Source organism: Aedes albopictus, chromosome 2 (genome assembly GCF_035046485.1).
Source record: "Aedes albopictus strain Foshan chromosome 2, AalbF5, whole genome shotgun sequence".
Taxonomy (NCBI): domain Eukaryota; kingdom Metazoa; phylum Arthropoda; class Insecta; order Diptera; family Culicidae; genus Aedes; species Aedes albopictus.
In genome coordinates, this window is record NC_085137.1 from 324,680,497 (window position 1) to 324,706,634 (window position 26,138).

Genomic DNA, 26,138 nt, shown 5'->3' on the forward strand with positions numbered 1-26,138 from the left:
ACTTGAAGATTTTTTTAATCCAAGGATCATTTTTTAAGAAAAACCTCTTGAGGATTTTTTTAGAAGAATTCGTAGAAATATCTCAGATAAAAGTTCCTGGAAGAATTATTGGAAGAATCTGTGGATAAATTTTTGAAGCAATCTCTGGTGGATTTTCGGAAAGGATTCCTGGAGAAATATGTGAAGATACCCCGTTAGGAAATACCTTGAAGAATTTCCCGAAAAATTTCTCAATTATCTTGCAAGAAAATCTGAAAGTATTCGTGCAAAAATTTCTAGAGGAATCTAGAAGCATGTCTGAAAAAATATCTGAGAAAAAAACCCTAGAAAAAATGCTGGAAGAACCTTTGAAAAAATCCCTGTATCCTTTTCTGGATGCGTTTTTGAAGGAGCTCCTGGAAAAATCCTATGGAAATTCGTGAGAGTTTACCTGTGAAAATCCCTAGTTGAAATCCTAGCTAGAGTAATTGCTGAAGCAGGGATGGATAATATCGCCAAAATGTCTTTTCGTTATTTCACTGCACCAAGTTTGAAATGTAAATCAACGACATCATTGAATATCCATATCTAATCAGCATTTTAGATTGGTGATGCTTACGAACAGAAATTTACACCGGAAGTGGTGTAAAAAGATAAATGTCATGACATTTTTTGTAGGAATCCTTGAAGAATTTTCAGAATAAAAATCCAGGAAAATTCTTGATATAATTCCTGAACAACTTTCTGAAAGAATTTCTAGCGAAATTTCTTGAGCGATTCTTGGACAAAAATGTTTGAAGCAATTTCTGAAGTACGTAATGTCCGAGAAAATTTCTTAACTAAACCCTGCAGAAATTTTAGAACGAATTCGTAAAGGAGTCCTTGGAGGAGAAACTCCTGAAGATACCTATGGAGTAATTTAGGAATACCTGGAAGAATTTCTTGAAAAACTTATTGGGAGCTTCCTGGAAAATTTCAGAGGAATAATTTCAGAAGGAATTTCCGATGGCCTCATTCTGATAATGAGAGATTTCCGGACGAATTTTTGAAAATATTTGAATAAATACCAGGAGCAATCCATAGAGGATCTTCTGGAGAAACCCTTGGAGAAATTGCTTAAGAATCTCTTGGAAATTTTTATGTATTTTTTTTTCTGGAGAAATGCCAAAGAATAATTCCTAGAGAAATTTCTATAGGAACTCCTGAAAGACACCCGGGACGAACCTTTGGATTAAATTCTCTCAGGAAATTTTGGAGAAACTTTTACTGAAATCTCTCAAGCAATTTTTGCAATTTTTTTTAAGTAGGACTTCCTGTAAAAACTCCTAAAGAGGTTTTGAGAAATCCTCGAAGGAAAACCTAGAGGCATACCTGGAGGGATTTATGTAGGAATCTCTAAAGGAATCCCTGCAAGAATTCCCATAAGAATCCGTGAAGGGGTTTCTTCAGAAATCTCTGGAAATGTTATGAAGTCTGTGAAGGAATCAAAGAAGAAATTTCAGAGAATTTTCTGTTGGAATCCTCGGAAGAATAGTGAAAAAAAAACCTGTGGAGGAATTCCTAGAAGAATTTATTTAGAAATTTTTGGAGAGATTCCTATAGGAATGCCAACAAATAATTTCTGAAAGGATGCTTGAATGAATCCTCATAGGATCGTCGCAAGAATTTGTATAAAAATCCTGAGAAAAAATGTGGAGGAATTCCCAAAAGATTTTTTAGAAGAATTGAATTCAAGAAGATGTGCCAGGGATCTGAGGTCTCCAGATAACCTAGTGGGTAAGGCTATGGATCGCTAATCCGGAGACGACAGGTTCGATTCCCGTTCCGGTCGGGAAAATTTTCTCGACTCCCTGGGGCATAGTGTATCATTGTACTTGACACACAAAGTAAAAAATCGTGTAATGGCAGGCAAAGAAAGCACTTCAATTAATAACTGTAGAAGTGCTCTAAGAACACTAAGTTGAAGAGAGGCAGGCCATGTTCCAATGTGTACGTCGGGCCATAAAGAAGAAGTACCAGGGATAGATTCCTAGAGGATTTTCTTAAGGAACAAGTGAAACCCCGAAGGACTTCTTGCGGATATTCCTGAAGGAATACCTGAAGGAGCTCCGATAAGAATCTCAGTAATTAACTTCTAAAGATATTTCTGGAAGAACTCCTAAAAATTTTGTTGAAGTTCTTGGAGGAATCTCGGAGGTATTTTTGCACGAATCTCTGGATTAATTCCTGCAGGAATTTCTGAAGCAATTTCTACCAAGCACTTTGGAAAAAGCTCCCGTAAGAACTCCTGAAGGAATCTCTGAAGAAATTCGAATACTCGAGGGATTTCTGTGAGAATCTCTGGAGAAATTCTTGCAAGAATCTCTGGAGAAATTCCTGTAAGAATCCTTGGAGGAATCCCTGGAAAATCCCTGAAAATATGTCTGCAGGAATCCCTGCATAAATTGTATAAATAGCGTTGCAGTAACTGTTGGAGAATTTTGCGAATGAATCTCTGGAAGAATAGTTGAAAATACTCCTGGATATACCACATGAGCAATTCCTACAAGAATTTATTGAGAAATTTCTGGAGCTCAACATTATACGCATACGATGTTAGGGTGTTACGGGACGCCGTACTATTTTTCCTATCTCATTTCAACCATTTTCCTCGCAATTTTGAAGATGGTAATTTCGATTTCTATCGCAAAGAAAAGGCTGAACAAGAATCTGAGATTACCATAGTAGCAACAGAGCAATGGTGAATATTTCCTTGATCGTCCCGTTCGTCCTTAAACTAATAAATTACCGTTCTGTGAATTTGTTTGTGAGTATGAGAAGAATGCTCGTTTAGATTGAAATATGTTAACGACAATGATGGTGGATGTCGCAGGATCCTCATCCACAAACTATGCATTTGCAAGGTTGTCGCGGAATCAGGAGTCCGACAGCTGTTGTTGTACTGTCGTGGTGTGCTTCATTTGATAACACTGGTTGCCATTGACATTCCTTGAATTGTTGAAAATGCTTTGACATCCATGTGCACAACAGAACATGTGCTCGATGAACAAATTGAGATTTGAAATTTTGAAAAGAAATCCACGTACTCCGGTAAGACTCGAACTCACGACTCCCAATTCGCTAGACGGGCGCTTCTATTCCTTCAAGCTACGGAGTCACTCGACTATCTCCGTCGCCAGCAGGCCTAGAACTGAACTCGATTCCACAATCGCACATGGTTATCTTCTTTTCACAATCCAAACCCCCTTCGGATGGGATTAGATGAACATCTAACACATTGTCTGTTGTGCACATGTATGTCAAAGCGGGAGAGGAAGTTATTTTTAATTGTCGAGAGCTTCGGGCACTGCCTTCCAATCACTTATTGGTATGGCAATTAGTGTGCAGTCGGACTCTCGACGGGTCGGTCCTCGGCCGACCGAATACGGTAAGGGTGACCGTAGCACCTTACAAATGTCAATTTCTTGATTTTGCTTTGGCTGACCAAGCCATGTGGGAAATTACACTGTTGAAAATGCTTTGACATCCATGTGCACAACAGAACATGTGCTCGATGAACAAATTGAGATTTGAAATTTTGAAAAGAAATCCACGTACTCCGGTAAGACTCGAACTCACGACTCCCAATTCGCTAGACGGGCGCTTCTATTCCTTCAAGCTACGGAGTCACTCGACTATCTCCGTCGCCAGCAGGCCTAGAACTGAACTCGATTCCACAATCGCACATAGATGAACATCTAACACATTGTCTGTTGTGCACATGTATGTCAAAGCGGGAGAGGAAGTTATTTTTAATTGTCGAGAGCTTCGGGCACTGCCTTCCAATCACTTATTGGTATGGCAATTAGTGTGCATCTAATCCCATCCGAAGGGGGTTTGGATTGTGAAAAGAAGATAACCATGTGCGATTGTGGAATCGAGTTCAGTTCTAGGCCTGCTGGCGACGGAGATAGTCGAGTGACTCCGTAGCTTGAAGGAATAGAAGCGCCCGTCTAGCGAATTGGGAGTCGTGAGTTCGAGTCTTACCGGAGTACGTGGATTTCTTTTCAAAATTTCAAATCTCAATTTGTTCATCGAGCACATGTTCTGTTGTGCACATGGATGTCAAAGCATTTTCAACAGTGTAATTTCCCACATGGCTTGGTCAGCCAAAGCAAAATCAAGAAATTGACATTTGTAAGGTGTTACGGTCACCCTTACCGTATTCGGTCGGCCGAGGACCGACCCGTCGAGAGTCCGACTGCACACTAATTGCCATACCAATAAGTGATTGGAAGGCAGTGCCCGAAGCTCTCGACAATTAAAAATAACTTCCTCTCCCGCTTTGACATACATGTGCACAACAGACAATGTGTTAGATGTTCATCTAATCCCATCCGAAGGGGATTTGGATTGTGAAAAGAAGATAACCATGTGCGATTGTGGAATCGAGTTCAGTTCTAGGCCTGCTGGCGACGGAGATAGTCGAGTGACTCCGTAGCTTGAAGGAATAGAAGCGCCCGTCTAGCGAATTGGGAGTCGTGAGTTCGAGTCTTACCGGAGTACGTGGATTTCTTTTCAAAATTTCAAATCTCAATTTGTTCATCGAGCACATGTTCTGTTGTGCACATGGATGTCAAAGCATTTTCAACAGTGTAATTTCCAGTAATATAATGTAAATGCAAGTATACACGTTTACGACATGTATTTATGTAATCCAAGTGTCTACTACTTACGACCAGTCCACCACTTAGAATCTCGCATTCTGCTCCAGTGCTGGATCGGAGTGCAATGACCTTCCATCATCAATTTAAACTCGCAAAAAAGTAGGTATGACAAAGTAACAAACGACAGCAACAGCAATAAACGTGAGTGTTCTACCTACTGCATCCAACGGATGCCTAAACGGAAGTATGTAGTAGGTAAATGTGTATGCATACCATCATACCACCGTTCGTGAAATGTCGTGCATATTTTACATCCCTTGGCTTGGCTGCCTCTGTTCCGTTTTGGTTTGGTAATGGACTATGTCAGTGTCCCAGACAGATAGACAGATAGAGATATGCATCACTTTTCATCTATGCGACAGGCATGAGCTGTATCGTTTTTGCCGCATATCATGCAGCATTCTCTCTTCCATGACTCTGCGATGTTCGGATTCTCTTTGAGGTTGTCTTTTATGTTGATAACGAATATGCATGTATTGACAAAAGTCGTAGAAAACATGTTGAATTTCACCCGATTGATACTCCTCATGAACTACCATGCGTATCCATTTAATTGAATTAAACCATAGAGAGTAAATCCAGGGCCCAGATAGTCGCTGCGGTAATCACGCGAATATTCAACAAGATGCCGAGGGTGCCTGGTTTGATTCCCGATCGACACGTTATACGCATTCATGTCCTCATGTCCCAGTGAGAACACTACGCCGAGTTTCCACACCTACCCGGCTTAAAAATGAATCGTGTGTTTCAAATTATCCAATAGGTAGGGGTATTGGGGCATAATGGACACCCTAAGGAAATGAGTATGTTAGGCCTGTATAACAGAGAAAAACTTAACATAGGGAATCGCGCCACTTGGGCGGTGGCTTCTATTTTCGTCTGTTTTCCACTATAACTCAGTCAAATTTGAACCAATTGACACAATTTTGGAATGCAGTGAGATAGGTATAGTATCTACCCGTGTACAACATTTCAAATCAATTGGTTCAAAATTGACTGAGTTATAGTGGAAAACAGACGAATATAGAAGCCACCGCCCAAGTAGCGCGATACCCTATTATGAGTAGGCTTACAACATTAACTTGTTTCCTACGTATTTCAATCATTTACAGCAGGTAGAATGTCATTATTGTGAAGAAATAATGAATTGTAAACCGTGTGTTTTTTGGGGCTGGCACGAAAGGTATGGGGCGAAATGGACACCCATCGGGGCATAATGGACACCCCTGCATAGTTTAAGCTGTATCTTCGTTAATATCGACCAGTTAAGTAACGAGTTTACATAACATCAAAGTTATTTAAATAAATTTTAGGCTAAAATAATCGGATTGATTTTTTCCCAACTCTCTAAAAAGCCTAACAGTATGCAACGCGCGTACATCCATTCATAATTGCCAATGTCCATTATCGCCCCGAATCAACTACAACATTGAAATCGCTATTTTGAGTAAGTTCTGATCAAAAATATAATACTTCATCCATTGCTAAATCTGCGTATCCATGTAGATAAGCTAACAATTCACATGTTTTTATGGTGAACACACTCAAACACTCGTAATGCCTTATTTGCTGCTGCTTCGAAATTATAAGAAAACCACCATATGAAAAACATTCTTTAATTTCAATGATATTTCAGTTATTTTGAAGGAATATAAATGGTACTTTTGAAAAATAGAACAATGAGTTGTTCCTTTACAATTATGCATTAAAAGTTTTACATAAAAGTCAACGGTTTCGGCAAAAACAGGGGTGTCCATTTCGCCCCGGGTGTCCATTATGCCTCTAATCCCCCTAGAACCTGTGATACCAATCGAGCATCACAAAATGCATATATAAATTCCGGAACATCAACAAATGGTCCTAAAAGGATGCATTGCAAATGGAAAGCCGATAAATTCAAGCGGTTGCAGTAATAAATTTTGTGAATGTTCACATAGGCAACCTAAACAATACATATGTGGTGCATGAACATGGCTTTAAATTTATGTGTTTTTCGCATTTTTTGCTTTCGCAAAAGCAGTCATATCGGTTGATTAATTGTCTGATTTTTCTGCTCCCATTTCCACTACAGTAAACGCCAACAATAATCGACGAATCGGTTCCGTTAACGACATTGATCCAGTCAATGGGTACTACGGTTCGATTTCGGAAACCCAACAGCATCAGCAAAACGCCATCTATCATCAGCAACAAGTTCAGCAACAGCAACACCTCCAGCAGCAGCAACAGCTCTATCAACAGCAACAGCAGAGACAAGCCCAGCTACAACAACAACAACAGCAGCAGCAACAACAGCAAGCTCAGCAACAGCAACAACAACAATCGCAGTATATTCAACCGCCTCAGCAATACGGAGCGCCCACATCGACTCCCGTCTCGAAGCCAATGGGCAAAGTGGTAAGTAAATACTGACATTGATGGAACCATTCCTGTAGGAATTCGTGAAGGGAATACCTGGAAAAATTGTTGAAGAATTTCCTTGAGGTATTCCCGGAGAACTCTCAAATAACGGATTCCTTGGAAAAATCCGTGAACTCACTTTAAGGTATTCCTGGACGAAACGCCGGATAGCATTCAAAAAGAAATTTCTGAAGGAAAAATTCTCCTGATAGTTATATTCCTGAAAGAATCGCAGGACGAATTTCTTGAGGGATTCATTTGCAGTGGCTGCAAGGGCTATCTCTGAAGGAATTCATGGATGAATTCCTGAATAAATCCGTGGATGAACACTTAAATAAATATTCGAAAATTTTCTGGCTCGTGAATGCGTCCCTATAAAATTGTCTTGAGGGGTTACATACTTTGAGAATGATAACAAATTCGAACTTTTTAAAAAGGACTAGCTAGCTAGACAATACACATTCTAAATTTCATAAAGATTGGAGCACTAGAATCAAAGTTACAACCTATGGTAGCGTGCACCCTCCATATGCACAAAATAAAGCGTGAAACTTTAAACGCAATTAGTTCGAAATCGTGTTTTCTAAAAGTGCCGTTGCGGTGCTCACAATATCTTATAAGTTGACCGATTTGATTTATTCTTTAGTTTGTTAGTATTTAAAATCTCTAGGTGTTGAAATAGGTTATATACCCTCAAAATATATAACCCCTTAATGAATTGTAATACAGATCGCTGGAGGAATTCCTCTAGAAATCCTTGAAGTAATTTAAAAAAATCTGCAGGTATTCCTGGAGGCTTTAATTGTGATATTCTTAAGTGCATTTCTGGAAAAGATGATGGAATAATTTCCTAAATTATTATAAAATAAAAATCACTGAATAAGTTTTTGAAGAGATACACAGAGGAATTTCTGGAGGAATAGAAAAAATCCTCTATCAATCCCTGGCGGCATTATTGGATGAATCTGGAAGAATTCTTGAAGAAATGCTGGGAGGAATTTCTGAAAGAATGCTTTTAGAAATCCCTGGACGAATTACTGGAGGAATGCCTGCAGAAATACCTGGAGCAATTCCTGGGAAAATCCCTAAAGAAATCCCCTGAGAATCCCTGGAGAAATACTTGGAGAAGTTCCTGGATGAATTCATGGAGGAAACCCTGGAGGAATTCTTGGAGGAATCCCTTGAAAAATTCCTGGTGGAATTCCTTGAGGAATTTCTGAAGATATCCCTAGAGGATTTCCTGAAGTAATTCCTGGAGGATTTCGCGGAAGAAATCCTGGAGGAATTCCTGGAGCAACTTCGGAAGAAATCCCTAGAGGGTTTACTGGAGAAATTCCTAGAGGAACTTCTGGAGGAATTCCTGGAGGCATTCCTCGATCAATTCCTGAAGCAATTCTTGAGGTAAAGCCTCAGAAATTCCTAAAGATGTCCCTGGAGGAATCCCTTGAAACATTCCTGGAGGAGCTCCCGGAGTATTTTCAGGAGGAATCCCAGTAAAAATCGTCGGAGGAATTTCTGGAAGAATACTCGAAAGAGATTCTGGAGAAGTTTCTGAAGAAATCCCTAGAGTATTTCGTAGAGGCTTTCTTGGATCAATTCCTGGTGCAATTCCTGAGGTAATATCTGAAAAACTTCTCGGAGGAGTATTCCTGAAGGGGGAATTTCTGGATGAAATCTTGAAGGAATGCCAGGAGAAATTCCTGGAGGAAAGCCTAAAGAAATGCCTTGCATGAGTGCCTGGAGGAATCTTTAAAAGAATCCCTGAAGAAATCTTTAAAGGAATGCCTGAAGGAATCCCTAGAGGAATATCTGGGGAAAAGCCTGGGGGAAAGCCTGGAGGAAAGCCTGGAGAATAGCCTGGAGGAATGCCTGGAAGAATTCCTGAAGGAATGCCGGGAGGAAATCATGGAAGAATTCCTTGAAGAATCACTGTATCAACTCCTGGTGGAATTCCTGGGGGAATCTCTGGAGGAATTCCTGGAAGAATCTCTGGAGTAATTCCTGAAGTAATTTCTAGGGGAATTCCTAGATAAATCTCTAGAGGAGTTCCCGGAGAAATCCATGCTTGAATTCCTGGTGTAGTTTCTGAAAGAATTCCAGGGAAAATTCTTGAAGGAATTCCAAGAAAAATTTCTAGAGAAATTTTTTTAATAATCCCTAGAACTGTTCCTGAAAGAAAATCAAAAGGAATTTTCGAGAGATCCACTGGAGGAATTCTTGGAGGACTAGCTGGATGACTTCGTGAAGAAACTTCAGGAGGAATCCCGGAAGCAATCCAACGGAAGATTTCTTAGGAAATTCCAAAAGAGATTTCTAAACGAACTCGTGGGAAATTTCTGTCCACAGTAATTTATGAACGAACTATTGGAAGACTCCCTAGAAGAAGTAGTTTTTTTTAGAAATTGAAGGAGAGCTGTTCTTGAAAGAAAATCAGAAGAAATTTCCGAGAGATTCACTGGAGGAATTCTTGGAGGACTAGCTGGAGAAATTCGTGAAGAAACCTCAGGAGGAATCCCGGTAGCAATCTCACGGGAAATTTCTTAGGAAATCCCAAAAGATATTTCTTAACTAATTCGTGGAAAGAATCCCTAGATGAACACCTGAAGGACTTTTTTTTAGAAATTGAAGGAATTCCTGGATTATTTGTTTAATATTCCCTGGTAGAATTTTCTGAGACAATTTATGGAAGATATACCTGCAGAAATACTTTGAATGATTCCAGATGGAATTACTGGCGCAATCTCTAGTGGAATTCTTGAAGCCATATATGGAGAAATCCTTGAGGAAATCTCTGAAGAAATACTTGCAGAAATACCTAAAAAGGTCTCTGCTAAAATTCTTTGGGAATCACTGGAGAAATCGCTAAAGGAATCCTTAAAGAAAGCACTGTAACAATAACTGGAGGAACCTTTAAAGATATCCCAGGAAAAATCGCGACGGAATGTCTGGTAAAATCTTCCTGAGGCACTTCTTGCAATAAGCCCTGAAGCAAATCACTATCGGAACATCCCTTCCCCCTTGTACCGACTTTTCGAAACCTCTAAGCAGAATACCCCATCAAAGACTAACAATTACATTTCACAATAGAACTTGTATGATTGTAATGACGAAGTTCCAATGATGATTAAAAGTGGAAAATTTCTATCTCGATTTGAAGTAAAACATAACAAATCACATGATCTTACACTAATTTTCTTTATTTGTACGTTTTCCCTGGGTATCTTACAAATGGCACATCTGGCCCACCACTGCTAATCTCCTGCCCCAATCCATGGTCGTAGCCGATAGGAAATGGTGGCTGCTCGGACGAACTGCCCTCTATCGGGCACAGTTCTCTTTTTATACAGACCCCGTTGTGCTTGACGTAGCCCGTTTGGCACAGGCATGTCGGAGGTCCGGTACACCCGGCCAGACACAGCACTACGGAACAGTCCATGGTACAGGTGGACTCGCAACAGGGCGTACAATCGCTATACCTTGCGTACGGACCACACGTAGGACACTGGTCTGCCTTGATACAGCAGCCCTCGTGTCGTACGTAACCCGGCATGCAAACACATGTCGGTTGATTGACCAGCTCAACTCGACACTCCTCAGTGCAGTTGTTTCCGCAGGTTGGTTCACAGCACGGTGGCGTAGGTTGAAGCTCCTCGTTCGGTGGACACGAACCTGTAGAAGTCGGGAGGAATCGTTCACTTGTGTTAGTGTTCTCACCCACTTTATTGGATAATCTTACGCAAGGGTTCCTCGGTTGCAGGACACTGTGATGGACAAATGCATTCTCCATTGTGGCGTACGAATCCCGACTGGCAAACACAGGATGGCACAAAAATAGGTTTACCACTACAATCCGCCCTTGAGCAGTCGTTGTCGCAGGTCGGTTCACAGCACGGTAGAACTTCGCGTATTTCTTCGTTTTCACCGCACTGATCTGCTGGACAAGTGCTTGTCTTAGTATCGACAGGAACTGTGTCCAAAGCGGGACCTGCTCTACCACAAGGCGTTATCCGCGGTTCCTCGATTATGGTGTATCCTGCCACCAACTGGTTGACCAGTGGCAGAACTAGTAATAGCCGCCACATGGCTAGTCAATTACTAAACGCGTGCGATGGATCGAAACTTACTTATATAAGTTATATGGCTTTGTTGGACTATCGTATGATTCTAGTACAACTGTCCCGCGTTACACTGATACAGCACGTTTCTAGCTGTAAAGATATTGGTACGTCATCCCCTAATATCCTGGAAATATAAGCAAGGTACTGCCGGCTGTTCAACTTTATCATTTCATGCCACAGAACGTGCTGATTTGTGTCAATAGTAGAAAACGAAACAATGAAATGAACAATGCGCAAAGAAGTGATAGATATCCAATGTAACTACTGTTGTTGAACATTTCAATATTCTGGTCATAAACTTAGTGACCATCATTTCTCCTGTAAAACAGATAGAAATCGTAGAGGTGCCTCGCTTCATGGGAGATTTGAAATGTTACAGGGAAAAAATCAGAATCGGAACAGGTTTGAGTTGGCTTAGACCAAATTATTTGCTAAGGAGTTTCTAGTAACAGAAACTAGAAAATAATGATTCGATTTTAAATCTTTAAAATTTATTTTAAAATAAGTTTCAGTAATAATTGCATATATGTAGAATAAGTTCCTATTATTGGCAGCTTTGTGATTTTCGTCATGGGGTGTTTTCTAAAACCTGTTAAGCTTAAAGTTGGTCTCAAAACATCCCCAATCAATCTGAATTCTACGGCCAACTTTCAGGCAATTTGACCGATAAAACCCCTTTATGACGAAAACAATAAAACTACCGAAAATACCCAGAGTCACCTTACGTTACTTTCTTTAAAAGGAAATTAGAGAACAGTTTATTACCTTTGCGTATTTATGTTTACGGAGCATATCACTTTATCATGTAGTGAACAAGTATTCCAATTCATGTTAAATAATCGCTTTATTTGTGCCTTTCTGCCATTTCCAGCGCGTCTACCGTGCACTGTACGACTACGAAGCACAGGACAATGACGAGGTTGGCTTCACCGAGGGTGACCTGATCATCGAGGTCAACTCGATCGACTCCGGCTGGATGACCGGACGTGTCGAACGGACCGGACTAACGGGAATGTTACCCGCGAACTACGTCGAGCTGGTCAAGATATAAGGAATTCGTTATCTCGCAAATGAACAGTAACAGTTGAAATGATCATGCAAAAGAACACACATAAAATCACCGACCGAAAATATCGAGATTACAAAGGTAAGTGCAAAGTTTTGAAAACATCGCGCCAACAGAGAGGAGAGAAACAAAAAACAGAACGACGAAGAAGCGAAGAAAAATTACCAATCTTAGTTTTCTTGTCTAGTGTATAAAGTAATCCATTTAATTTAAATTTACTATTCAAGCTACTTCACGAGATCCTACAGTGGGAATATGCGTGCAGAGAGCAAAAAATCATATGTTTTTAATTTTATTTTTGTTATTCATTTGATATTTGCGTTATTTTTTCCCAAAATATTTCCAAATGGAGAGAGTCATTCAGCAAATGGTGCTGAATCGAGCGTACATAGGATACATAGGCAACTTTTAAGGCAATCTATAGTATCTTAGGGCCCACCTGATTTTCGTAGCATTTATCGAAACTGTAAACATTCGCAGCTTGTATGTATTTGTAGTACTACAAAACAATAGAAACAACAACAATGGTGTAAAACGATACGCGTATTTGCTCTAGAATATCCGGAACACAGGAAACATTCGACTGGATATAAATCACAGAAGACTTAGTAGTACCGTGCCTTTTTTCAGCTACGATTGAGAACCCCCTTTACCGGAGAAACAACTTTGGATGCAATTTTTTACAAACTAGCCAATAAGAAACGTTTTCTAGAAATCAAAATTGTTCTACGATTAGTAAAAAGGTTGAGCTTCCGTTTGTTTTATACAGATTCTGTGATAGACGAATGTGTATTCGGGGATATAGCCCTTCGTGCCGGTTTCTTCCACACCAATTGGCGTAGCTTTAAAAAAACAGTAATAAAATGTTCGGAAAACAATAGTTACGACGTCCGGTGTTCGTTTATGTTCGAGTCAATATGTGTCATCCCAATCCCTTACAACTACCGGGTTTTTCTTGTTACATAAACAAATAACAAACGAAAAAAAACGAAATAATACGTGTTAAGTTAACGTATCATAAACAAACACACTTGAAAATTTACTACGTACATTTACACAATTGAATACATATTTTATCTTTCTATAAAACAAATTAATTTATAATACAAATCCAAGTCAATAAGCAACACATATACAAGTGCTACTGTTAGAATAATGAAGCAGTTGTTAGGTAACACTAGCAATAGTGATGTATAGACCAGGAAGCGGAGCAAAAATCAAATTATAAAGGCATCTAAAGAACGAGACATTTTCACTGATGGAAATGAGATAGAGAAATCCATTTGCAGTCATGTTTATTGGAGTGGAAATTTCCTAAGGTAAGTGCAAGCGGGGATCTCACGCTCCTGATTCTGGTCTGCCCATCGTACTCTCTGCACTCTACGCCTTCTTGTGCCAACCAAATCAGTAGCAAACATTGTAGGGTTGTTGTCCAGCATCCTTGCAACATGCCCTGTCCACCGAATCCTTACGACTTTGGCCACCTTTTAGATGCTGAGTTCACCATAAATTGTAGCGAGCTCGTGATTCATCTTTCTTCGCCAAAAACCATTCTCCTGCACACCGCCGAAGCCGTCTTTAAAAACTCCAGGTGCTTGCAACTCCTCTTCGAGCGTGGTTCATGTCTTATGAGCGTTTTGTACATTATACATTTGGCGTGGGATGAATCTCTTTTGACCACAGTTTCTTTTGGAGCCCGTAGAAGGCCCGACTTGCACCTTCGTATTCCACGACGCACATTCTTTGGCAGCCGTCAGTGAGGATACAATATAGATGAATTCTTCTTCTACCTCGTAGGTATCCCCGTTTATTTACTACCTAGTCGAATCATTTTGTGTTCGGTTCAGCCTACTAGCATGCATCGATACATTCACCACCAGTCCGACCTTTGTTGCTTCGCGTTTTAGGCGGGTGCACAGCACTGCCGCCGTTCCACATATTCTGGCGTCCTCAAAGTACACAAATTGCCGGATTTTGTGAAAATCATACTCCGTTTGTTGGGCCCGTCTTGTCGCATTATACCTTCCAGAAAGATATTGAGTAGGCATGAGAGTCCGTCACTTTGTCCCAGTCCTCAGCGAGATTTGAATAAACTGGATAATTCACTCGAAACCTAGTTCGAAACCCATACACCGTTCATCGTTGCTCAGTCTGGTAGGCTACCCAAGAAAGCCGTTTACATCCATGATTTTCCATAGCGCTGTGCGGTCGATACTGTCGTATGCCGCCTTGAAGTCAATGAACAGGTGAAGCGTCGGGACCCGGTATTCACGACATTTCTGAAGAATTTGTCGTATGATGAAGACCTGGTGCGTGGTCGACCGGCCGTCTATGTAGCCGACTGGTGCGTTTAAAATGGACAATTTTCGCGTGACGTAATTTATGGACGCTCCCCTCGGTTGCGTCGTTGATGCCTGCTTTTACTGTACTCCAGCAGTCCTTTAGAGGGGTCACATCGAGCTCACCCTCGTCTGGCAACGTTGCTTTGAGATCCTACGAGTACGCTGAGGCGACATCTTGCTGTTTCAATCAATTAAGTCTGTACCATGGCGGTCGCCGCTACCATATATTGTTGATTTTTTTTGATTCTTAATCACTTAACCTAATTTACAGCTCTATTGTCCACTGGGGCACTACGTGAGCAATTTCAATTGACAGCTGCACTTACATTTTATACAGCGCCTAGATTCTATTCTACTTTATCGAACTGGTTGCCTTTCTGCTGCTTTCACTTTTACTACTTTAGACCTAGTAGAATGATGAGCACAAGGATGATGATTGATGGCCGTTGTTCCTTTCCAGTCCGATTGGAGGTCCATTATGAGTAGCAGTTCGCCGATGTCCAGGTATCCGGGTCCGTTTGAGCCATGGGGCTCAGAAGAGGGTCAGTGTCAGTTGCTCTCGGGGGAAAAGCAACTGACGAAAAATTGCAAGTGCCGGGGCTGGGAATCAAACCCATGACCATCCGCATATGAAGCGAACGTGTGACCAACTACGCCACGGGCCCCGATATATTGTTGATGATCGAATGTTTTGGACGCTGAACTTTCCATTCGTCGGTCTGAACTCCTGCTCCTGGCCTACCGCAGCGTTTAAGTCTCCTATGATGATCTTGACGTCGTGGCTTGGGCAGCGCTCATACTCGCGTTCGAGCTGCACGTAGGGGAACTGGGGGTAAGACGCCCACGTTAAGGAAGAGTCCGATTTTAACCACGAAACACTTTATAATACACATTTTTTTGTCACTAACATGAAACATCAACATGTTTCCTTCCAAATGGAAGCAAACAAAAAACTAGTTTTATGTTTTATTACTGAAAAATTCAAATTTGAAAAAAAGTTTGGTTTTCAGAATTTTAGTTTTAATGCGGGGTAAAACGCGCCACTAGCCACAGCTAACGCCAGGATGCCAAATTGTGTACATATATTTGCGCGCCTGGTTTATTGTCAACTGTTATTGTTCGTGAATGGTATACAGTCATTACATAATTATGGATCACCTATAATTATGGGTCAATTCCATGTAAACGTCATAGAGAGCTGTTTATCAATAATTACTACAAAATGATACATGGCTGTGTGATTAATGAACTTATTTATAGTAAACATGTGCTGTTGCTTGGTTCCAACTTGTGTTCTACATAATTTGTGCCAGAATTTGGATCTGATTAGCTATTTCATTGTAAATAACTAGGGGTGGGCATTTTACCCCACACATGCCTCAGAAATTTGGACCCTTGTAAAAAAGTTGTAAGGGTCAAATTCGGTACTTTTTCCGCTTGGTACACAAATAAGAGGATTGTGCAAAACAGTTTGTGGGGATAGTGAGAAAAAAAATCTTTTAAATGATGTAAAAAAGTGCAAACATTTGACAGGCTAAAATTACATCAGAAGTAACCAAAATCTTTTTTCGAAGTTTTTGTACAATTTTTTTAGTAAAAATATGTAAACTCATATGTAAAGAAGCATTATTATTCTTATTTTAGCGATTGCAATTGAAAAAAGTACTGAAAATAACGTGGTTTGCCTAAAACAAGGGTGGCGCAACTTGCCCCCTATGGGTGTTATGGCCGCAGTTCCCCTAGAATACATAGAAAGCTTTCGAAGTGAGGGATTCGCACGCTGAAGTTTAAGAATCGGCCCTTGATCCTCAACTGGCACGTTCTTTCGTCGATCGGCCATCAATCGATCATGCGCTTCGGCACATAGCCTATCACGATGAAAGCTGTTCCCAGCTCGCGTGTGTTGCCGCAACTCTGGGAGATGGTATAATTACCTCTTAACCTTAGCCTCTTACGATTCGTTCGCATGTCCTATATACACTGTGATGAAGCTGCCACCTTAGATTAGAATCGCTTTTCATAAGAGAAGATAGCCAGTCAAAGTTTCTACCGAGATTGGCTACCCGGTTATTCCTACGGATGCTGGTACTTCGACCAGGTTCCACGTGAGAGAATAAAAATAACCATTGAAAATTCAAGTTTTAAAAACACGAGTAAAGTACACTTTTATTTCATGCTAGTTGTTTCCTAAACTACACAGTTCTACCGCATGATCCGCAAGGATTTGGTGGCGCTACCGGCGGAGGTGGATAGCACGGTGCAGGACAGCCTCCCGGGGCCGGAGCAGGTGCACCCTGACAAGGGCAAGGCAGAGGCGTCACCTGACACGGACAGGGCTTAGCCGGTGCCTGGGGACATCCGCAGGGTGGCTTCGCAGGCAGAGAGTTGCACGTTTGGCATCCTCCCGGTTGGTTTTGATATGGCACATCATCACTACCGCAGGCCTTGGGAGTCACTGGGGGTTCTTCCTTGGCGGGGCAGTCACATGGTTCAATACAAACACCATTGTGCCGGACCAAACCCGGTTTACAGACGCACGTTGGCTTGACCAAGTAACCTAGGGGGAACGGTTTTGTTGCACTGCAGTCATCGCTACACGTTGGCTCACAGAACGGAGGTCGATCCGCTAAAACTTCTCCGGGCTGGCAAACCACTAAAAATATCGTAATATTATGTCAGTATTCAAACTTTTTTCCAACGCATCAACAAACGTACACTTTCCAGGGCATTTCGTCGGTTTATTACAGCCGCATCCTTCACCACAAGGAACTCTGTTCGGTGGTCCAATCGATCGAACCTCGGATATAACTCCAAAGAATAGCACTAGTAAAAACAGTTTGACCTTCATGATGGGAAAAGCGGAAAGCAATAACGAAGAAAGCTTCCATTTCTATGGGTTTATGTACTGATTGCTGTATGGTGTTTTTACTTTTGGCATGAACTTTACTGCGATAGCGCATGTACTACTGTACGAATGGTAGCAAAAAAAGAGTTTATCAATTTTCATGGGAACTTCTCAGTTCCTAATTCCTAATGCCTAAAAAAGTTGTAGGGGAGAGCAGGGATTAGTTTGGAACAGCACGCTATTTCCGTAACAAATTTTGAAAACGACGTATAATCAATGCTACACCATTGATTATACGTCGTTTTCAAAATTTGTTACTGATTTCGTCTTTTCTAGCATTATATCTGCATTTGGAACTTGTAGGGATTGAGAGGGATACAGAGAAAGCGAGAAACAGGGCATATAGCATTGGCAGCGTGAATGCGCTACCGGTAAACAAAGCAAACGATCATGATGAAATGAAACGTCAGTCTTGTAAAGTATTTTGCACGAGTAGGTTGCATCATTTGCATCCTTCCTCGAAAAAGAGTTTCGGCCGGCAGAATCGGCTGATCCGGATTGCCACGGTGTCCGTCCGGACACGACAATGGCACAGCCGGTAGGTAAGCTCACAACCTCGTTCCCAACAGGTGTATTGATGCAGAGAAGCAGTTTTCCCCGCGATGTGGCAGCAGATGGCTGCCGACGGAGCGGGTTTATTTTAACTCAGCGCAGGAGGAGTCGCATGCGGCTTAGATGCAGCTTGGAAAGGAGTTTATTTTTTCCCCGGATGAGTGGCGGCAGATAGGTGCCGTCGGAGCGTCTTTATTTTGACTCGGCCTGGGGCGGGTGTCGTGCGGCTTGATTCATTTTTATGAGAAAGTTGGCGTTGGAGTTTTGTTTATCGGTGAAACAGTGCGCAGTGAAACGTCGAGGTTGCAGTGACGTTTTTGTTTTTGCAAGAGGTCGGAATTCAGATAATAATGGAACTATCACGATCCTTTAATTGGCGTTCATTGAACAACGGTAGTATTTTCTTGCAAAATTGGCTGTTGCAGGAGGTCGCGAGGTCGCAGGTTGTATTTCTGAGAAGTATACTCCAGGGCAATGTTCCCGGGACCTTACTTGTTTTGACGGGTTTGGAAATTAGGGCGAATGAAGGCTACCCAAGCCCCCGTTATGCTAACTTTATTTAGGTTGCTGGTTTCTGGACGTTTGATAATTATTTGTGCAGTGGGTAGTGATTGTGCTTTTCCTAATGTCTCGTTCAAGACTTTGAACTTGTACTGTTGTAAGTGGAGTTTTTCGGCCAAAAGGAAACAAATATAGTATATTTTAGCGGTATATTCTATTGAGTTCGTCAGGTGGAACCGAAGATAAGCCGTAGATTGGCAGAGAAACTTATTATTTCTAGGTGCATGACATTTTCTTTGGTAATAAGGATCCTTTTTCATTTGTAATTCCATTATCAAAAGGGTGAGCCGCAACAAATAAATAAAAATGAATTCTCCTGAGAAGGTAAGTTGGTGGCGAATTCCCCTGATAGGGTAAGCCGCATCAGAAAAGCGAATTCCCCCGAGAGGGTGAGCTTATGGCGAATTCCCCCGAGAGGGTAAGCCGAAACAAAAAAAAAAGCGAATTCCCCTGAGAGGGTAAGCTAATGGCGAATTCCCCCGAGAGGGTAAGCCGAAACAAAAAAAAAAGCGAATTCCCCCGAGAGGGTAAGCTAATGGCGAATTCCCCCGAGAGGGTAAGCCGAAACAAAAAAAGCGAATTCCCCCGAGAGGGTAAGCTAATGGCGAATTCCCCCGAGAGGGTAAGCCGAAACAAAAAAAAAAGAAGCGAATTCCCCCGAGAGGGTAAGCTAATGGCGAATTCCCCCGAGAGGGTAAGCCGAAACAAAAAAAAGCGAATTCCCCCGAGAGGGTAAGCTAATGGCGAATTCCCCCGAGAGGGTAAGCCGAAACAAAAAAAAAGCGAATTCCCCCGAGAGGGTAAGCTTATGGCGAATTCCCCCGAGAGGGTAAGCCGAAACAAAAAAAAAGCGAATTCCCCCGAGAGGGTAAGCTAATGGCGAATTCCCCCGAGAGGGTAAGCCGAAACAAAAAAAAAAGCGAATTCCCCCGAGAGGGTAAGCTTATGGCGAATTCCCCCGAGAGGGTAAGCCGAAACAAAAAAAAAAGCGAATTCCCCTGAGAGGGTAAGCTAATGGCGAATTCCCCCGAGAGGGTAAGCCGAAACAAAAAAAAAGCGAATTCCCCCGAGAGGGTAAGCTAATGGCGAATTCCCCCGAGAGGGTAAGCCGAAACAAAAAAAGCGAATTCCCCCGAGAGGGTAAGCTAATGGCGAATTCCCCCGAGAGGGTAAGCCGAAACAAAAAAAAAAGCGAATTCCCCCGAGAGGGTAAGCTTATGGCGAATTCCCCCGAGAGGGTAAGCCGAAACAAAAAAAAAGCAAATTCCCCCGAGAGGGTAAGCTTATGGCGAATTCCCCCGAGAGGGTAAGCCGAAACAAAAAAAAAAGAAGCGAATTCCCCCGAGAGGGTAAGCTAACGGCGAATTCCCCCGAGAGGGTAAGCCAAAACAAAAAAAGCGAATTCCCCCGAGAGGGTAAGCTAATGGCGAATTCCCCCGAGAGGGTAAGCCGAAACAAAAAAAAAAACGAATTCCCCCGAGAAGGGAAGGTAATGGCGAATTCCCCCGAGAGGGTAAGCCGAAACAAAAAAAAAGCGAATTCCCCCGAAAGGGAAAGCTTATGGCGAATTCCCCCGAGAGGATAAGCCGAAACAAAAAGAGCGAATTCCCCCGAGAGGGTAAGCTTATGGCGAATTCCCCCGAGAGGGTAAGCTAATGGCGAATTCCCCCGAGAGGGTAAGCCAAAACAAAAGAAAAGCGAATTCCCCCGAGAGGGTAAGCTAATGGCGAATTCCCCTGAAAGAGTAAGCCGAAACAAAAAAAAAAGCGAATTCCCCCGAGAGGGTAAGCTAATGGCGAAATCCCCCGAGAGGGTAAGCCGAAACAAAAAAAAAAGCGAATTCCCCCGAGAGGGTAAGCTGCATCGGAAAAGCGAATTCCCTCGAGAGGGTAAGCTAAAGGCGAATTCCCCGGAGAGAATAAGTCGAATGAAAAATAAAACGAATTCCCTCGTAAGGGTAAGCTAATGGTGAATTCCCCCGAGAGGGTAATTCTAAACATAAAAAGATGATTATGAATAATGATGAAGAATAATGATGGAGGATGTATGATGATAAAAAACCCTAATTAATCCACCTAGCGGTGATGGTGCCTTTCTCGTGCTTTAAAATATGCTTTCAACAAAACTCGAGTGACATGTAGATGACATTGACATAAATACAAAATGAAAACTGCTTGCTTAATCTACTCAATATGAATACATTTTATATTACAACGATCCAAAACTCAAACCAAACAAGTGTCATGGAGCCGCAAAATTTTGAAACGTCATTTTAGATTTTCCGGTCATCATTTTATGACTCCGGATATTTACCCCAACTAAACTAACCGCCATTTTGAACATTGAAACACCATCTTGGATGTTCTGGTATTTATTTTTGGACTCTGCGCCTAAAATTACATAAAATAGTCGCCGTATTGAATTTTGGCATGTCGATTATGATTTTCTGGTTACCAGTTTTGGACGAAGACCGGCATTCTTCCCCATTCAAACTATAGTCATATTGCAGACCTTGTGAAACAGCGCACAGCTTGGGTTTTCTGATTACAAATTTTGAATTCTGGACATATTTTCATACAAAATATGCCCTTAATGCAAGAATTAAAAATCATATAAAATAGGCACTAACTTAAATACTATTTTGGTTACTCTGGTGGACTCCAACCAAATTTCCCATACCAAATACACTTATTTTACATAGTTTTAGAGCTCAAAATTCCTTAAAACAGCCCCCATCTTCTGTTTACGCGATCAAATTCTTATTTTTCCATTCAACGTTGACCAATCCTGCTATAACTTTACACCTTAGAAATCTGAAATGGTACGATTTGATGAGATCGCTTTAGTTTTGTCTATATTTTGTTCTCATATATGAGAACTTAGACCTATTCGTCACTGTTGTTCATACCTAATGTTTATCAGGCCATTAAACAAAGCCACGATTTAATTTTTCACATGAACGTTGGTTCTGCTACACAACAGCTAGTCTCTAATGTGATCTAAGGCTATTTTCTTGCTAACCGTTCATTATAGATTATCAAAAAATATGCGATCTGATGTGTCGTATGCATGGGTTTGGTTCATTTTTGTACTTGGTAATTTCCGGTGGGATAGCCGGATCTGATTCCATGAGTCATGGACCATGACACTACCGGTTGTCCCAATTATGGTCTGAGAATATTTTATTGCTATTTATTCACCTTTACCTAATCACCGCGATTTGATATATCGCATGAATGGGTTTGCTTCACTTTTACTTCTAACCACTTTCGAAGCCACTGCTGAACCCGCAACACTACCGGGAATCTAATGTGGTCTGACCCTATTTTTCCATCAGGTTGTCGATAAGTCGTGATCAGTCTTCGTTCTACTGCTCGTGTTGTGTGTAGGTAAGAGGTAACGATAGCGCACGAATGTAACAAAGCCGACTGACACCCGACTGCGGCAACGAAATGAAGGTAGTAAAAAGTGCCGAATGTTTACAAGACTGGTCGTGATTTGATGTACCGCATCCATGGGTTTGGTTAAATTTTACATTTTACTACCCGGATCTGATTCCGGGTAACTACCGGCTGAACCAAATATGGTCTAACATTATTGTCTTGTTAACTGCTCATCGGTTAACCAAAAACGCTGCAAATTGAAGGTGTCACATGCAGGGTTTGACAATTTCGACGGGACTCTCTGAACCAATTCCGGACCACTACCAGTGACGTAAGGCTATTTTCTAGCTAACTGTTCATCAGGTTATCGCAAAAGCCACGATTTGATGTGTCACATGCCTGGATTTGGTTCACTTTTACATTTGGCCTCTTCCGGCCACTCAAAACCGATTCTAAAACACTTGCTGACCGTTCATTAGGTAATCTAAAAAGCCGCTATTTGATGTGACGCATGTACGGGTTTGTTTCTCTTTCAGATTTAACCACTTCGGCGGGAACCCCGGAACGGGTTCCGGAACACTACTGGTTCAGATATCATCTGAGATGGTTTTCCTGCTCATTGTCCATCAGGCCATCGAAAATGCCGTGGTTAGATGTGTCGCATGTATGGGTTTGGTTCAATTGTATATTTGGCCACTTCCAGCGGGACGCCTAGAACCGGTTCCGGAACACTACCGGTTCAGGTATGGTCTGAGATGATTTTCCTGCTCATTATCCATCAGGTCATCGAAAATGCCGTGGTTTAATGTGCCGCATGCATGGGTTTGGTTCAATTGTATATTTGGCCACTTCCAGCGGGACGTCTAGAACCGGTTTCGGAACACTACCGGTTCAGATATGATCTGAGACTATTTTTCTGCTTACCGCTCATCAGGTTATCAAAAATGCCGTGGTTTGATGTGTCGCATGCATGGGTTTGGTTCACTTGTATATTTGGCCACTTCCAGCGGGACGACTAGAACCGGTTCCGGAACACTACCGGTTCAGATATGGTCTTAGATGATTTTCCTGCTCATTGTCCATCAGGTCATCTGAAATGTCGTGGTTTGATGTGTCGCTTGCATGGGTTTGGTACAATTGTATATTTGGCCACTTACAGCGGGACGCCCAGAACCGGTTCGGGAACACTACCGGTTCAGATATGGTCTGAGACTATTTTCCTGCTTACCGCTCATCAGGTTATCGAAAATGCCGTGGTTTGATGTGTCTCATGCATGGGTTTGGTTCACTTTGATATTTGCCACTTCCGGCGGAACACCCGCAACCGGTTCCGGAACACTACCGGTTCAGATATGGTCTTAGACTATTTTTCTGCTTACCGCTCATCAGGTTATCGAAAATGCCGTGGTTTGATGTGTCGCATGCATAGGTTTGATGCATTTTCATATCTGGTCCCTTCCTGGGGTACCGTTCCGGAACACCTAAATGGCCATATCTCCGGAACGGCTGAACCGATTCGAACCATTTTCAATAGGAAACAATGGGACCAGATTCCGCGTCGAATGAACCGTCGGTCATTGAAATCGGTTGAGGTTTACTGCCAAAAAGTGATGTGAGTTTTTTTGTACACACACATACACACACACACACATACACACACACACACATACACACACACAGACATCACCTCAATTCGTCGAGCTGAGTCGATTGGTATATAAGACTTGACCCCTCCGGAGGCTCTATCAAATTTTCGTTTTTGGAGTGAACATATAGCCTTTCGGTACACCTTGGTGTACGAGAAAGGCAAAAATGATGATAGTTAAGAATGATGACGACAGTTAAGGATGATGATGAATGATAATGATGATAAAGAATGATGATGAGTGATGACGATGAATGATGATGATGAATGATGATGAGGGATGACGATGAATGATGATGATGAGAGACAATGATAAAGGATTATGATAATGAAGGATGATGATAAAGGATGATGAAGGATTATGATCAAAGATGATGATGAAGAATAATGATGAAGGATGATGATGACGGATTATGATGAAGGATGATGATGAAGAATGATGGTGAAAGATGATGATAAAGTATGATGATATAAGTTGATTACGAAGGATGATAGCAGCGGCGTCATGGTCGCAATTTTTTCCGCAGTCAAGTTCGCAGATTGTGAACAATCCTCGGTACTTACTTTACGTAATTTATGTTTAGTCCCTTACTGTGAGAGCTGTCAGATCAGTGTAACACGCTAAATAAAATTTACACAAAAGGCAATTTACACGGAAAAAAATACACGGTTATGAATATTTATTGGGTACCGGACTGGTCACCGAAAATTTTATCGTTTTCTTTGGTACATCGAGGTCTTGAAATTAGTCTATGATGATAGTGAAGGATGATGATGAAACATGATGATGGAGGATTGGTTGAGGATGATAATGAAGGATGATGATGATGATGAAAGGCGATGTTGAAAGAGTATGATGTAGGATTATGATGAAGGTTGATGATGGAGGATGATTATGAAGGATGATAAGGTATGATGATGAAGGGTGATGAAAAAATATATGATGATGGAGGATTATAATGAGGGATGATGATGAAGGATGATGATACAAGATGATTATGAAGGATGATGATGAACTTTTATGATGAAGTATTATGATGAAGAATGATGATGAAGGGTGATGATGATAAAGGATTATGGAGGATTATGATCAAAGATGATGATGATGGATGATGATAAAGAATGGTGATGAAGTATGATGATAAAGGTTTATGATGAAGGATGATGATGTGGAATGATGATGAAGGATGATGATATGTGATATAACATGATTATGAAGGACGATGGTGAAGTATTATGATGAAGGATTATGATGAAGAATGATGTTGCAGGATGATGATGAAGGATGAAGATAAAGGTTTATGATGAAGGATAATGATGGATGATGATGATAAAGGATTATATTGATGGATGATGATAAAGTGTGATGATGAAGGATTATGATAAAAGATGATGATGAATGATGATGATGAAGGACGATGATGAAGCAGTCGCGTCTTTGACTACCTGCAGTAACGTCGCGCTTATGCTGTGTACCACATGCGTGCGTTTTCCTGGTGCGTGTACTCAGTACACGATGCGATCGCTCCCGGGTTAAAGTTGATGATGGTAGAGCATGATTATGAAGAGTTATGATGAATGATGATGAAGAATGATGATGAAAGATAATGATGAGGAAGGATTATTATTAAAGATGATGATGATGAATAATTATGATGAGTGATGATGATGGAGGATTGGTTAAGGACGATGATGGAGGATGATGATGAAGGATGATGATGAAGAGGGTAAGCTTATGGCGAATTTCCCCGAGAGGGTAAGCTAATGGCGAATTCCCCCGAGAGGGTAAGCTGCATCGGAAAAGCGAATTTCCTCGAGAGGGTAAGCTAAAGGCGCATTCCCCGGACAGAATAAGCCGAATAAAAAAACGAATTCCCTCGTAAGGGTAAGCTAATGGTGAATTCCCCCAAGAGGGTAATTCTAAACATAAAAAGATGATTATGAATAATGATGAAGAATAATGATGGAGGATGTATGATGATGAAGGATGATGATAAAAAAATGATGATAGTTAAAAATGATGACGACAGTTAAGGATGATGATGAATAATAATGATGATAAAGAATGATGATGAGTGATGACGATAAATGATGATGATGAAGGATGATGATGAAGGATGATGATGAAGGATGATGATGAATGATGATGAGGGATGACGATGAATGATGGTGATGAGGGACAATGATAAAGGATTATGATAAGGAATGGTGATAAAGGATGATGATAAAGGATGATGGAGGATTATGATCAAAGATGATGATGAAGAATAATGATGAAGGATGATGATGACGGATTATGTTGAAGGATGATGATGAAGAATGATGGTGAAAGATGATGATAAAGTATGATGATATAAGTTGATTACGAAGGATGATAGTGAAGGATGATGATGAAACAGGTTGATGGAGGATTGGTTGAGGATGATAATGAAGGATGATAATGATGATAAAATTCGTTGTTGAAAGAGTATGATGTAGGAT

The 26,138-nt window shown here is 41.3% G+C and overlaps 3 protein-coding genes across 5 annotated transcripts in view; 1 reads left to right on the forward strand and 2 right to left on the reverse strand.

The window, feature by feature from the left end:
* The window catches only part of LOC109404276 (LIM and SH3 domain protein Lasp), a 182,512-nt gene extending 169,001 nt beyond the window's left edge, over nt 1–13,511 (forward strand). For all 3 annotated transcript variants that reach the window (XM_062852427.1, XM_062852428.1, XM_029879828.2), the window contains 2 exons: nt 6,757–7,082; nt 12,075–13,511. In XM_062852427.1, the coding sequence (XP_062708411.1) occupies nt 6,757–7,082; nt 12,075–12,254 (506 nt within the window). In that variant the 3' untranslated portion in view covers nt 12,255–13,511. The remainder of the gene's footprint in view (nt 1–6,756; nt 7,083–12,074) is intronic.
* Nucleotides 7,093–12,066, reverse strand: LOC109404340 (keratin-associated protein 9-1). The gene is made up of 2 exons (XM_019677186.3): nt 10,822–12,066; nt 7,093–10,754 (listed from the first exon to the last, which is right to left on the reverse strand). The coding sequence occupies exons 1-2, from the start codon at nt 11,165–11,167 to the stop codon at nt 10,282–10,284; spliced, it is 819 nt and encodes a 272-aa protein (XP_019532731.3). The 5' UTR covers nt 11,168–12,066; the 3' UTR covers nt 7,093–10,281.
* Nucleotides 13,512–16,803: 3,292 nt separating the features above from the next.
* On the reverse strand, nt 16,804–17,459 carry LOC115269772 (uncharacterized). Its single transcript, XM_029878588.2, has 2 exons — nt 17,327–17,459; nt 16,804–17,264 (listed from the first exon to the last, which is right to left on the reverse strand). Exons 1-2 carry the CDS (start codon nt 17,457–17,459, stop codon nt 16,804–16,806), a joined length of 594 nt encoding a protein of 197 aa, XP_029734448.2.
* Nucleotides 17,460–26,138: the final 8,679 nt, after the last annotated feature.